At 40.1% G+C, this 14,281-nt stretch overlaps 1 protein-coding gene across 6 annotated transcripts in view; it reads left to right on the top strand.

The window, feature by feature from the left end:
• Nucleotides 1-14,281, top strand: part of PMS1 (PMS1 homolog 1, mismatch repair system component) — a 666,172-nt gene that overhangs the window by 361,783 nt on the left and 290,108 nt on the right. For all 6 annotated transcript variants that reach the window (XM_056533911.1, XM_056533910.1, XM_056533915.1 and 3 more), the window contains one exon: nucleotides 13,358-13,474. In XM_056533911.1, coding sequence (XP_056389886.1) covers nucleotides 13,358-13,474 — 117 coding nt within the window. The remainder of the gene's footprint in view (nucleotides 1-13,357; nucleotides 13,475-14,281) is intronic.

The raw sequence follows: 14,281 nt of genomic DNA, 5'->3' as shown, positions 1-14,281 counted from the left end.
CATAATAAAAAAAATAAGACATTTTGTAACTTTTGGGGGCTTCCGAATCTACGCAGTGCACTTTTCAGTAAAAATTACATCTTATTTTTATTCTTTAGGTACATATGGTTGCAAGAATACCTTATTGATATTTATAGGTGTTTATTTTATTTCACTACTCCAAAATTAGTTGGTTTAAAATTGTCATCTTCTGACACCTATAACTTTTTTATTTTTCCACATATGGGGATATATGAGGGCTAATTTTTTGCAACATGATCTGAAGTTTTTATTAGTACTATTTGTTTTGATGGGACTTATTGATCGCTTTTTGTACATATTTTTTTAGGGTATACAAAACAACCAAAAAATACACAATGGTGGACTTTGGAATTCTTTTTACGTATATGCAATTGACTGTGCGGTTTAATTAACGTTATATTTTTAGAGTTTGGACATTTACACATGCGGCAATACCACTTATGTTTATGTGAGGTGGGTGATTCAGACTTTTATTAGGGAAGGGGTTAAATCACATTTATTAACTTTTTTACTAAGTTTACCCCAATTTATAGTTCACATAGTCGACTATTACATAGTTACATAGTTAGTATGGTCGAAAAAAGACACATGTCCATCAAGTTCAATTGAGGAATCTCCTGATTGCATACACTGTTCAATGTTATGCCATAGCATATCATTGATCAGTGTTTTGGTCGCTCTGCTGCTCCTACCCGCATCTCAGGCATGGAGTCGCCGATCGGACTGAGATGGAGGCAGGTAGGGACCCTCCCCCGTCTTCAGCTGTTTGGGACAACGCGACTATCCCGAACAGCCCAACTGAGTTGCCGACAGGGGCGTTGCTAGGGGGTGCTAACAGGGCTATAGCCCCAGGTGTCAGGTCAGGCCAGAGCTTTTTTTATTTTTATAATTATTTGCACCGCTGCTTTAAGAGCAAATGCAGCAATGTCCGCTCACCTTCGGAGGCAGATACCCAACACACCTGTGCTTCACGGACCCGCCGGTCCCGCCCTGGCTTCAACAGCATATGAAAAGGAAGGATTGTCCGGCACCAGGTATGCTCTAAAAGATCACTTTTTATTCATACCATAGCAAGGAAACAGACATCACAGGACTGTGGTAATCTGACGCGTTTCGCTCTCTCTTGAGCTTAAATGTAGACTAAATTCAACAGTCAAACATGCAGTTAAAATAGAGACTCAATGGTCACATGATAAAATTACCTGACATAGGTAAGAATTGTAAAAAACCCGGCATGGATATCATCTGTATTACAGCATGGACTGGACCCCTCCACTATTGCGTTTTTTACTCACTTTTTGTGTGATTGCCTGATGAGTGTGAATAGACTGCAAGCGTTATGTGCAAGGAAAAACAAATATATATATATATATATATATATATATATATATATATATATAAATACATATATATAAAAAATTATGATGTACAGGTGTAGTACCTGCAAAGGTCAGTATTAAGATGGAATAAAAGTATTGTCTATATTAAATATTGTATCTTAGAGCCCTACATGCATGGGTCTACTACAAGATGATAAACACGCTCTAGATTAATAGGTATACATGATGATAACTGGACCACAATTCAGTTTTCTGTACATCTTACTCAATCCAATCTTGCACTTTTTTACCCATTATATATTAGTACCGTTGCTATGGGTGTTTACACTCTAATAGGTATCAAAACACACTTGGTGGAATCACTCTCCTAATACTCCAGACATAATGTATATTGTACCAAAAACCTTTTCATTAAATCTGACACTACAAAATAAGAGACTACAAAATAAGGCTACACGAGGGGGCATAAAAAAATATATTTTTGACTATATTCCTATGTGCAAGTCATAATTAAATCTAAACGTTTATTCATTCCCTGCAGGTATCTGGTATCCAGGAGTAACATCCAGTATGTTTCTCTATTTAGAAGGTGTTTTTTCACATCTCCCCCTCTGATGCCTATTTTGACCCTTTCTATACCAGACACCCGCAGGGATTCCAATTCCCCCGCGTGCACGTCCCGAAAGTGGCATGATAACATAGAGATGCACACTCCTTCACTCCGGCTATCAGAGATGTGACTCCTAATTCTTGTTTTAAGGGTATTGGTAGTGCACCCTACATATTGCATGTTACACTTGGTGCATGTGGCCACATAAACTAGCATGGTGGTGTTACAATTAATGTATTCCCGTAGTTGGCATGATTTTTTGGTTACACAGGACATTATTTCTTTAGAATGGTGCATGTATTTACATGTAATACATCGATTGTGACCACAACCCCAATTCCCTGCAATATTGAGCCAGTTCCGCTGTTTTGTTTTATCCTTTGTCTTATTTCCTGCTTCTTTTGAATTGAATAGACTTGGGGACAAAGAGGAGCCCAATGAGGGTGCTTTTCTCGAGACCGCCATTATGCCCTCTTTGATCACCTCCCTCAAAATTGGATCTCCCTCTAAGACTGGTGTATACTTTTTAAAGGAGTAGTCCAGTGGTGATTCAGTGGTGAGCAACTTATCCCCTATCATAAGGATAGGGGATAAGTTGCAGATCGCGGGGGGTCCGACCGCTGGGGCCCCCTGCGATCTCCTGTACGGGGCCCCGACAGCCCGCTGGAAGGGGGCGTGTCGACCTCCGCACGAGGCGGCGGCCGACACGCCCCCTCAATACAACTCTATGGCAGAGCCGAAGGGCTGCCTTCGGCAATCTCCGGCTCTGCCATAGAGATGTATTGAGGGGGCGTGTCGGCCGCCGCCTCGTGCGGGGGTCGACACCCGCTATCTCGGCGGAGAGCCGGGGCCCCGTACAGAGAGATCGCAGGGGGCCCCAGCGGTCGGACCCCCCGCCATCTCAAACTTATCCCCTATCCTTAGGATAGGGGATAAGTTTTTCACCACTGGACTACCCCTTTAATTATATTTTTGATCTGGGCAAATTGTGCACTATATGTGGTAACAAAAACCGTTCTTTTTTGTTGTTTGTGTTTCACATTTTTTACATGTTTCGACTTATCTCTTTTCCCAGTGTATTTGATTAGTTGTTCTCTATTAATACCTTCTACTCTTTCTTGAGCCTTGTTAAGATAATCCTCTGTATAGCCTCTTTTGGCAAATCTGCTTTTTAAATCTCCTATCTCTTTTTTCCATTGTACAGGATCAGAGCAATTCCTCTTGGTCCTGCACATCTCCCCAAAGGGGATATTCTGGACCACATGCTTTGGATGGCAGGAGGTGGCCATAAGGACTGAATTTGTTGCCGTCTCCTTTCTGTAGGGGACAACAACAATCTTTGACTCTCTGCTGGATAGGGTGATATCCAAAAAATTGACTGAGGTGCAACTGAACTGAGCTGTAAATTTAAGATTTAAATGGTTATTATTAATATAAGAAACAAACTCAAGAAAACGGTGTTCAGTGCTCCCCCAAATAATCAATAAATCATCTATATAACGTCCTATCCAGCAGATGTTCTCAAAGAAAGGATTACTGGGTGTGAACAAAAATTGCTGCTCCCAATAAAACATGAAAATGTTTGCAAAAGAGGGTGAGTACTTCGCACCCATAGATGCTCACCGAGTCTGAAGGAAAAAATCGCCATCAAACATAAAATAATTGTGTTGTAACAAAAATTCAGTGACCATGACGATAAATTCCTTCAGACCCGGGGAGTAACTGCTGTAGTGATCCAAGTGGGATGCCAGGGCAACAAGACCTGCGTCCCATGGGATAGATGGATATAATCCCACTACATCGCAGGTGGCCCAGGACATATATTCACTCCATTCTTTCTGGTCAAGAATATTAATGACGTGTTTAGTGTCCTGTAAAAAGGTAGGTGTAGCCTTTGTGAAGGGTTGCAAATAGTGGTCCACCCACTCCCCAAGGCGCTCCGTGACCGATCCTATGCCTGCCACGATCGGTCTAAGGGGAGGTGGAAATACCCCTTTGTGCACCTTGGGGAGTGAGTGAAACACTGGGACTTCTGGGGCCTCTACATATAGATATTCTGCTAACTTGTTATCGAGAACACCCATGGCAACACCCTCTTCCAGAACTCTTTTTAACTTGATCTGAATTGTTTTTGTTGGATCACTAGTTAGTTTCCTATAGGTGTCACTATCTGAAAGAAGTTCAATATTCAGCTGTTTATATAGATCAGAGTCAAGCACTATCACGTTACCCCCTTTATCTGCATTACGTGTGACAATATAGTTATTCTCACTCAATTGTTTTAGTGCCATCCTTTCCCCTTTATTCAGATTGTCAGGTATATGTTTTGACACAATTTTTTCATGCAGGTGCACAAGGTCCCTCTCCACCAACTCCTGGAATCTATCCAGGGCCTCAGAACGGGAGGCCACAGGATAGAACCCAGGGTTGGTGGAGTGAAACGGAACATCCAGTGTATCATTAACATCATTATTCTCACATTGTAAACTGCGTAAATGTACCATATTCATCTGATCTTTAAAGTCCATACTCATACACAAGTCCACCTGTTGTGATGGTGCGGGTGACACTTCCAAACTTGCTTACTGATTATCATCTTCTATTGAGAAAAAGTGTCTTTGTAATGTTAGTGCTCGTGTTAGTCTATTGACATCCAGCAAGGTGTTAAATAAATTAAATGTGCAAGTAGGTACAAAGTTCAGTCCCTTACTCAACAGGGTAATTTGAGGAGTAGTAAGGGTACACACAGATAGATTTATAACTGTGCTCACCTCGGAGTCAGGAGTGACCTCAAAGCATATCTCTTTCCTCCGATGTCGGCGGCCGGCCCTCCTGGTTTTTCGTCTCCTTTTTGGCCCCATCGTTTTTTTGGAGCCGCACCTTGCTCCATGTCTCTATTCATATTAGTATCGGTGTTCGCTGTTACATACCCCGCCTCTTGTGAGTTTCCCTTTTAAGAGAAGCTCACTCTTCTGGGAGATTTTGAGCTTGGTCTGCGTCTGCGCCTTGATTTAGAGCGAGGGGTACGCAAGATGGATTTCGGGGTGTCATCTTGCGCATCTCTGTGAAGGTGCCAAGAGAAAACTTGATCATTATTGTAATCCTCCGTATCTCTGCGGAATTTAGATTTTTTAATCTCCATGATGTTGCTTTCCACTAGATCCAATTTTTTGAGGATACTTTGTTCCAACTTGGCAAACTCTTCATGATTTTTATATGGCAACAGCGATTCTTTCAGTAAGTCTAACTCCTTTTGCATGGTTAGCAGCTCTGATTCCTCTTCTTCAATGATGTAGGATATCAGTTTCGCAGAGCAATCTAGGAGAGCCAGGTCCCATTTGCTAATAAATTTCTGGGAATAGTTTTTGACTGGTCTTTTTTTCAGTCTTAAGCCATGTGGGACAAGACTTTTCTCCAAATACGTGGTTAGGGTTTGGTGATCCCACCATGTTCTCATTTCTTTTATCATGAGGTCCTCCATTTGTTGGGTTAAGGTCAGCATGTCTGAGGGGGCTACATTCATAGCAGGTGCAGCAAAATCCTGGAACACCGAGCGTGGCTTTGTTGCCCGGTCCGGACCCAATATCTGTCGGTCCCCCAGTGCCGCTTGGCTTCGTAGCTCTCCCCCTCCTGTGAATGGTGTTTCCATAATTGGTGCTTGGCGTTGGTGTACTGCGCCTCCACGCCTGTGGGAGCAGGATGATCGGGAAAATGTAAACGTCCAAATGCAGCAATGTCCACTCACCTTCGAAGGCAGATTCCCAACACACCTGTGCTTCACAGACCCGCCGGTCCCGCCCCGGCTTCAACAGCGTATGAAAAGGAAGGATTGTCCGGCACCAGGTATGCTCTAAAAGATCACTTTTTATTCATGTCATAGCAAGGAAACAGACATTGCAGGACTGTGGTATCTGACGTGTTTCGCTCTCTCTTGAGCTTAACCCCTTAAGGACCGGGGGTTTTTCCGTTTTTGCATTTTCGTTTTCTGCTCCTTGCATTTAAAAAATCATAACTCTTTCAATTTTGCACGTAAAAATCCATATGATGGCTCATTTTTTGCGCCACCAATTCTAATTTGTAATGACGTCAGTCATTTTGCCCAAAAATCTACGGTGAAACGGGAAAAAAAATCATTGTGCGACAAAATTGAAAAAAAAAAACGCCGTTTTGTAACTTTTGGGGGCTTCCGTTTCTACGTAGTACATTTTTCGGTAAAAATGACACCTCATCTTTATTCTGTAGATCCATACGATTAAAATGATACCCTACTTATATAGGTTTGATTTTGTCGTACTTCTGGAAAAAATCATAATTACATGCAGGAAAATTAATACGTTTAAAATTGTCATCTTCTGACCCCTATAACTTTTTATTTTTCCGTGTATGGGGCGGTATGAGGGCTCATTTTTTGCGCCGTGATCTGAAGTTTTTAACGGTACCATTTTTGCATTGATAGGAGTTATTGATCGCTTTTTATTCATTTTTAAATGATATAAAAAGTGACCAAAAATGCACTATTTTTGACTTTGGAATTTTTTTTCGCGCACGCCATTGACCGAGCGGTTTAATTAATGATATATTTTTATAATTCGGACATTTCCGCACGCGGTGATACCACATATGTTGATTCAAACTTTTAATAGGGGAGGGGTTAAATGATATTCATTCACTTTTTTTTTTCACTTTTTTTTTGCAGTGTTATAGGTCCCATAGGGACCTATAACACTGCACACACTGATCTTCATCATTGATCACTGGTTTCTCATAGGAAACCAGTGATCGACGATTCTGCCGCATGACTGCTCATGCCTGGATCTCTGGCACTGAGCAGTCATTCGGCGATCGTACAGCGAGGAGGCAGGTAGGGGCCCTCCCGCTGTCCTGTAAGCAGTTCGGGATGCCGCGATTTCGCCGCAGCTATCCCGAACAGCCCACTGAGTTAACCGGCAGCTTTCACTTTCGGTTTTAGCCGCTGCGCGCTATTAGCGGCAGGTCTCGGCTTCACTATGACGCCGGGCCCGCCGTGATATGATGCGGGGTTACCGTGTAACCCCGCGTTATATCAGGGGAGCAGGACCAAGGACGTACCAGTACGTCCTTGGTCCTTAAGGGGTTAAACGTAGACTAAATTCAACAGTCAAACATTCAGTTAAAATAGAGACTCAATGGTCACATGATAAAATGACCTGACATAGGTAAGAATTGTAAAAAACCCGGCATGGATATCATCTGCTAGTATTACAGCATGGACTGGACCCCTCCACTATTCTGTTTTTTACTCACTTTTTGTGTGATTGCCTGATGAGTGTGAATAGACTGCAAGCGGTATGTGCAAGGAAAAACAAATATATTTATATAGATATATATAAATACATATATATAAAAAATTATGATGTACAGGTGTAGTACCTGCAAAGGTCAGTATTAAAATGGAATACTCAAAAAAGCCAAAAGAGGCTATACAGAGGATTGTCTTAACAAGGCTCAAGAAAGAGTAGAAGGTATTGATAGAGAACAACTAATCAAATACACTGGGAAAAGAGATAAGACAAAAAATTTAAAAAATGTGAAAAACAAACAACAAAAAAGAACGATTTTTGTTACCACATATAGTGCACAATTTGCCCAGATCAAAAATATAATTAAAAAGTATACACCAGTCTTAGAGGGAGATCCAATTTTGAGGGAGGTGATCAAAGAGGACATAATGGCGGTCTCGAGAAAAGCACCCTCACTGGGCTCCTATTTGTCACCAAGTCTATTCAATTCAAAAGAAGCAGGAAATAAGACAAAGGATAAAACAAAACAGCGGAACTGGCTCAATATTGCAGGGAATTGGGGTTGTGGTCACAATCGATGTATTACATGTAAATACATGCACCATTCTAAAGAAATAATGTCCTGTGTAACCAAAAAATCATGCCAACTACGGGAATACATTAATTGTAACACCACCATGCTAGTTTATATGGCCACATGCACCAAGTGTAACATGCAATATGTAGGGTGCACTACCAATACCCTTAAAACAAGAATTAGGAGACACATCTCTGATAGCCGGAGTGAAGGAGTGGGCATCTCTATGTTATCACGCCACTTTCAGGACGTGCACGCGGGGGTATTGCATTCCCTGCAGGTGTCTGTTATAGAAAGGGTCAAAATAGGCATCAGAGGGGGAGATATACTGGATATACATACTGGATGTTCCTCCTGGATACCAGATACCCGTGGGGAATGAATAAACGTTTAGATTTAATTATGACTTGCACATAGGAATATAGTCAAAAATATATTTTTTTATGCCCCCTCGTGTAGCCTTATTTTGTAGTCTCCTATTTTGTAGTCTCAGATTTAATGAAGAGGTTTTTGTACAATATACATTATGTCTGGAGTATTAGGAGAGTGATTCCACCAAGTGTGTTTTGATACCTATTAGAGTGTAAACACCCATAGCAATGGTACTAATATATAATTGGTAAAAAAGTGCAAGATTGGATTGAGTAAGATGTACAGAAAACTGAATTGTGGTCCAGTTATCATAATGTATACCTATTAATCTAGAGCGTGTTTATCATCTTGTAGTAGACCCATGCATGTAGGGCTCTAAGATACAATATTTAATATAGACAATACTTTTTTGAGTATTCCATCTTAATACTGACCTTTGCAGGTACTACACCTGTACATCATAATTTTATATATACATATATATATATATATAGAGAGAGAGAGAGAGAGAGAGAGAGAGAGAGAGAGAGAGAGAGATATTTGTTTTTCCTTGCACATAACGCTTGCAGTCTATTCACACTCATCAGGCAATCACACAAAAAGTGAGTAAAAAACGCAATAGTGGAGGGGTCCAGTCCATGTTGTAATACTAACAGATGATATCCATGCCGGGTTTTTTACAATTCTTACCTATGTCAAGTAATTTTATCATGTGACCATTGAGTCTCTATTTTAACTGCATGTTTGACTGTTGAATTTAGTCTATGTTTAAGCTCAAGAGAGAGCGAAACGCGTCAGATTACCACAGTCCTGTGATGTCTGTTTCCTTGCTATGGCATGAATAAAAAGTAATCTTTTAGAGCATACCTGGTGCCGGACAATCCTTCCTTTTCATACGCTGCTTTAAGAGCAGTGGCTTCTAGGATGGGGCTTGGTGTGGCATGCCGCATGTAGGCGCATCGTATGCCGTGCAGGAGCCTCCCTCTGGGCCATTACACCGGCCCTCAAGTCCTATGAGATATGGCAGCTGTTGGGAGCAGACGTGCCCCATGCAGGCACGCACGTCTGCTCCTAACGTCCAGCCGCTGGTGTAATAAAATTCCTTGCCTTATGGACAAATCACACCAGTGCCAAGTGGGGGCAAGGAGTGCTGCCTCTGACACGATCCCCTGACCCTGATGAGCCGTGGTGATCTCCATGTCAGGAGGGTGAGTGAACTGGCGTGGGGGGTGGATGTGATGGCATAATAGAGGTGTGTATGTATAATAAATGTATGCATGTATGTATGATAGATGTATGAGTGATAGATGTGTGTATATATGATAGATGTATGCATGCATGTATGATAGATGTAAGTATAAAGCTGAGTTCACACTTGGGAATCTCCAGAAAGAATTTCTACCAGAGATCTTGCGGGCGGCGCTAGGACCGCGCAGACTGCATTGTTGTTCCCATAGAGGGCAATGCATTTCTGAGCAGATCCGCCGAAAGATCCACTAACAAATGTATTGCAGTCTATGGAGAGTCTGCACGGTCCTAGCGCTGCCTGCAGGATCTTTGGCAGTAATTCCATCCAGAGATTCTGATGTGTGAACCCATCTGGCGTACAGGTACGCTCTTTGTCCTTAAGGTGTTAATGGGGGATGCTTTGCCCCCCAGCAGGAAGGGGGTGCCGCTTACCCTGTCATTATTTGCTATTTCTCTGCTCCTTTCCACATGGAGGGGACCTGAGCAGAAAAGGCAGACAGAAGCTCCGCACACAGTCTATTCTGGCCAGAAACTCTAGGTTGTGCGTAAGTATTGTGTATATATGTGAGTGAATGTATGTGTCAGTGTTTCAGGTATGTGTACCTGTATATTTGTATTGTATATATTTCATGTTGTAAAAGTAGAAATAGAGTGGCACAGTGTAAGGCTTTTAGCCCAAGGAAAAGAGTGGGTGCTCAGCCTGCCAGTACTCCAGACTCCAAAGAAATGCAAAATTCTGCACTCCAACAATCCAGTAGGTAAAACGTGATTTATTCACCCATCCAAAAGTGCAACGTTTTATGGTGTATATATGTGTCTGTATATATATATATATATATATATATATATATATATATATATCTACATGTATATATATGTCAAAGTGTCTGTGCATGTCCCTGTGTAGATTCATATGATAGGTCCCTATGCTGCAGTTAGTTTAGGTCATTAGACCTACAGTTGGGATTTGCAGCCATAATACACTCACAGAAATTTGAGCCTTTATTACGCGCATGATAAATCTGACCCCAATGTTTCTTCTGTTATGAAGTACCTACATATTGCTCTGTAACGCCTCTTTTGCAAAATGATTATATAATTTTTGTCATGTTTTCAGGATTTTGAGGACCATATTTTTATACACTCTACATGACATTGTATACCTAAACATACACAGTTCTGCAGCAGTCATATTATACACACAGAGCTTTGCTACATATAAACACTCACAGACCTGCTAAACCCTGCCAAACAAAAAAGTGAGATGAAGGGGACCATGTAGGAGAGTATGCCTTCTTTATTTTAATTGTGACCCTAGCAACATATAAAGAAAATGATGTACCTGAAATAAATCTATCCATGTTTCTCCTCCCACCAAAGCATCTGGCTGAAAGGAATTATAAATGGTTTTGCAGTATGAAGGTACTTTCATTTTAGCTGGATATGTTGTTTGTGGGTGAGTTGTATGCTATGGTAGAAAGCTAAATATAATGCGCACATCACATCATTCCCTGCTAGTGGAAGGAGAGGACTGTGCAGCTATGAATCGCTCATCAGCACATTGTCTAACCCCTAGGAAAGCGGCCAGGGTGGTCTGGCACTGCTGAATCACCCTGACTGTGGACTATAAGAAGCAAGGATTTTTTTTAGCAACATTTTTTACAGGTGCTTTATTATATATTATTTATTTTATTCATCTATATAGTGCTGACATATTTTGTAACACTGTACAGAGATCATCACAGCTGACCCTGTCCCAACTGGAGTTAAAAATATAACTGGTTATTGTTCAGCTATTACATTGTATTATCTGAACATTCTGGCTTTGTGGAACATACCTCAGAGTAAATTGTTTCAATTATTAGAAATGTTTTTTCAGGTCTAGTAGAGGGAAATAATTGGGGGATTTCTTAATTTTAGGGGAAAAAGATCATGGCATAATCATGACATAATCCAAAAGAGTGTTTTGTTGCTCCTTTTCTGGCATTTATGATGGCGTGAATTCTCTAAGCCATTGACTTTACAAATAGGGTTGCCACCCAGCTGTGGCTATAGTAATTTTTCGTGGTGTCATTGTTCATCCATTTGGGCCTCAGTGTTGAATGTTGATGATTTTTCTCTTTTGTGCTTGAATTATTTTTGTTGTTATTTTTATCTACAAATCTACATAAGCAAACATATAGAGATCAGCAAACGCCTAGCTACCTAGCCGCTTGTGAGAACTGCTGCCCCAAAGCACACCTTAGAAGCACAGTGGGCTGGCGGTTCATACATTAAAGTTTTCCTCACTGGACAGTGGTGGCTGTGTAAAATGAGGGGGTCACTACATAGGTTTTCATCACAGTTGTCCATTTTTTTTGGATACACCTACACATGATTTAAACAAAAAGAACACTCTTTTGGAAACACAATGGCCCTGATTTATCAATCTGTCTGAGACAGAAACTGGAGTGATTTTCCCAAGCAACCAATCACAGCTAAGCTTTCATTTTACCAGAGCTCCATAAGATATAAAACATGAGCTGTGTTTGTTTGCTTGGGAAAATCACTCCAGTTTCTGTCTCAGACAGATTGATAAATCAGGGCCAATATATACCAAAGTTTGGAGTGAACATGATGTGATGACCATAAAAACCAGTTCATAGCCATGGTTATCATTATTCTTCATTGTCACCTTTGGGAGATAGGATGTATGGATTGTCATAATGACCTTTTACTATGGCTGGTAAACATAACTATATAATAGTTTTAACATTAATAGCTCTTAGGGAAAATTATAAAGCAGAGGACATCTGCTAGTGGAGTTTTTCTATAGCTCATGCACACTGCTCAACAAACTTTAGTCACACTAAAATTCTATAACTTTTTTACCATATGGGAATTTTTTCCAGCCATGGTTGTTCAGATATCATGCAGGATCTAAGACCAACTCATTATAAATCACTGGCAGGACAGTTGCTAATGTAGAAATTAAAGGAAAAAAGACACACTTAGTGCTATTATGCCTTTAACAATTCCAAAACACAGACAGATAAGGTGCTTACCTGGTAGCATTGCATTGCTTGAATGGCATCAACAGTAGTAATTAAATGCAGCCAGCATCAACCGTATACCAGGATTGGGACGATATAGAATATCTGAAGTCAGCGTAAAGAAAAGTGATGTTTTGAATTTAGAGCTCTTCAAGATATCCGGACGGGAGGATGCAATGTCTGACAAACAGCCAGTTAAACAAATGTTTATTAAGTTTAAATGAACTGCGTGTTTCAAAGGTATTGCAACCTTTTTTGCAACCTTCTTCCTTTGGTCCTTGATTTGGTTGCATTGCTAGGGACATAACATTAAGATATATATTATAAATAGCTATAGCTATAGCTCAATATATATATATATATATATATATATATATATATATATATATATATATATATATAAATCTATATTGATATCTATACATATGTAGAGAAAAGGAAGACCGCACTGGTCTTAGCTACTATGCAAATGACCGTCCGGATAACCAGTCCAGAATATCAACATCCAAATAGTGCAGGTCACAACATGAAGGCAGCAGACTCCAATATATGTAGAAAGACTGTGGTCTTTTATTGGTTACCAGCAGTGGAATGTTTCGGCTATAACCTTTTGAAACGTTGCACTGCTGGTAACCAATAAAAGACCACAGCCTTTCTACATATATTGGAGTCCGCTGCCTTAATGCTGTGACCTGCTCTATTTGTATGTTGATATCTATACATATATAGTTAGTTAGTAAACACTAGTACTATTGAATAAAGTAAAGTTTGAAATCACAGTAAATATTTATTTAAGACATGGCTTGTAATTATGTTTTGTAAAGAGATAACAAAAAGCAAAAGATCTCAATTTAGAACATTTTGTATCTTTGTTATAGGAGGTACTATGGCAAAAAAATAAGGTATCAGACCATAAAATGGCCCTCATTTCTGTCTTGGGAACTACGGTCATGAATGCAATGAAACCTATTCAGCACCATTGTAAAGATCCAGAGGTATGCTCCTAATAAACAAATATTTATTTGTTTTTAATTATTATGTTTCCTTTAATAAAAATGTTTTATATATTTTAAAAGGTTAGATTTACCTTCTTGTTCTATTCTAGTTTTGCTTTCCCATGTTGTTTCCATCTAAATGTGAAGAAGTTTTCCCCTGTTTTATATGTAAAGCTTAACCCCTTAAGGGACTTAGCCCATTTTCACCTTAAAGGGGTTATCCAGGAAAAAACTTTTTTTTATATATATATCAACTGGCTCCAGAAAGTTAAACAGATTTGTAAATTACTTCTATTAAAAAATCTTAATCCTTGCTGTTTTCTGTCTAACTGCTTTCTGATGACTCACGTCCCGGGAGCTGTCCAGCAATCATGCTTTCATGCAAGGGATATTCTCCCATCATGCACAGCTCCCGGGACGTGACATCATCATTGAGCAGTTAGACAAAAAACTTCAGAAGCTAATAACTATTGGAAGGATTAAGATTTTTTAATAGAAGTAATTTACAAATCTGTTTAACTTTCCGGAGCCAGTTGATATATAAAAAAAAGTTTTTGCCTGGAATACCCCTTTAAGGTTGTTCTTTTCTGTCTAAGTGCTCTCTGATGACACATGTCTTGGGAACCGCCCAGTTTAGAAGCAAATCCCCATAGCAAACCTCTTCTAAACTGGGCAGTTCCCAAGACACGTGTCATCAGAGAGCACTTAGACAGAAAAGAACAACCTTTTTTGCAATTCTGACCACTCTCACTTTATGCATTAATAACTCTGAGATGCTTTTTTCCTTTTATTCTGATTCAGAGGTAG

Source organism: Hyla sarda, chromosome 8 (genome assembly GCF_029499605.1).
Source record: "Hyla sarda isolate aHylSar1 chromosome 8, aHylSar1.hap1, whole genome shotgun sequence".
Taxonomy (NCBI): domain Eukaryota; kingdom Metazoa; phylum Chordata; class Amphibia; order Anura; family Hylidae; genus Hyla; species Hyla sarda.
Note: the sequence above shows the minus strand (reverse complement) of the source record. Positions and strands in the feature narration are given on the sequence as shown.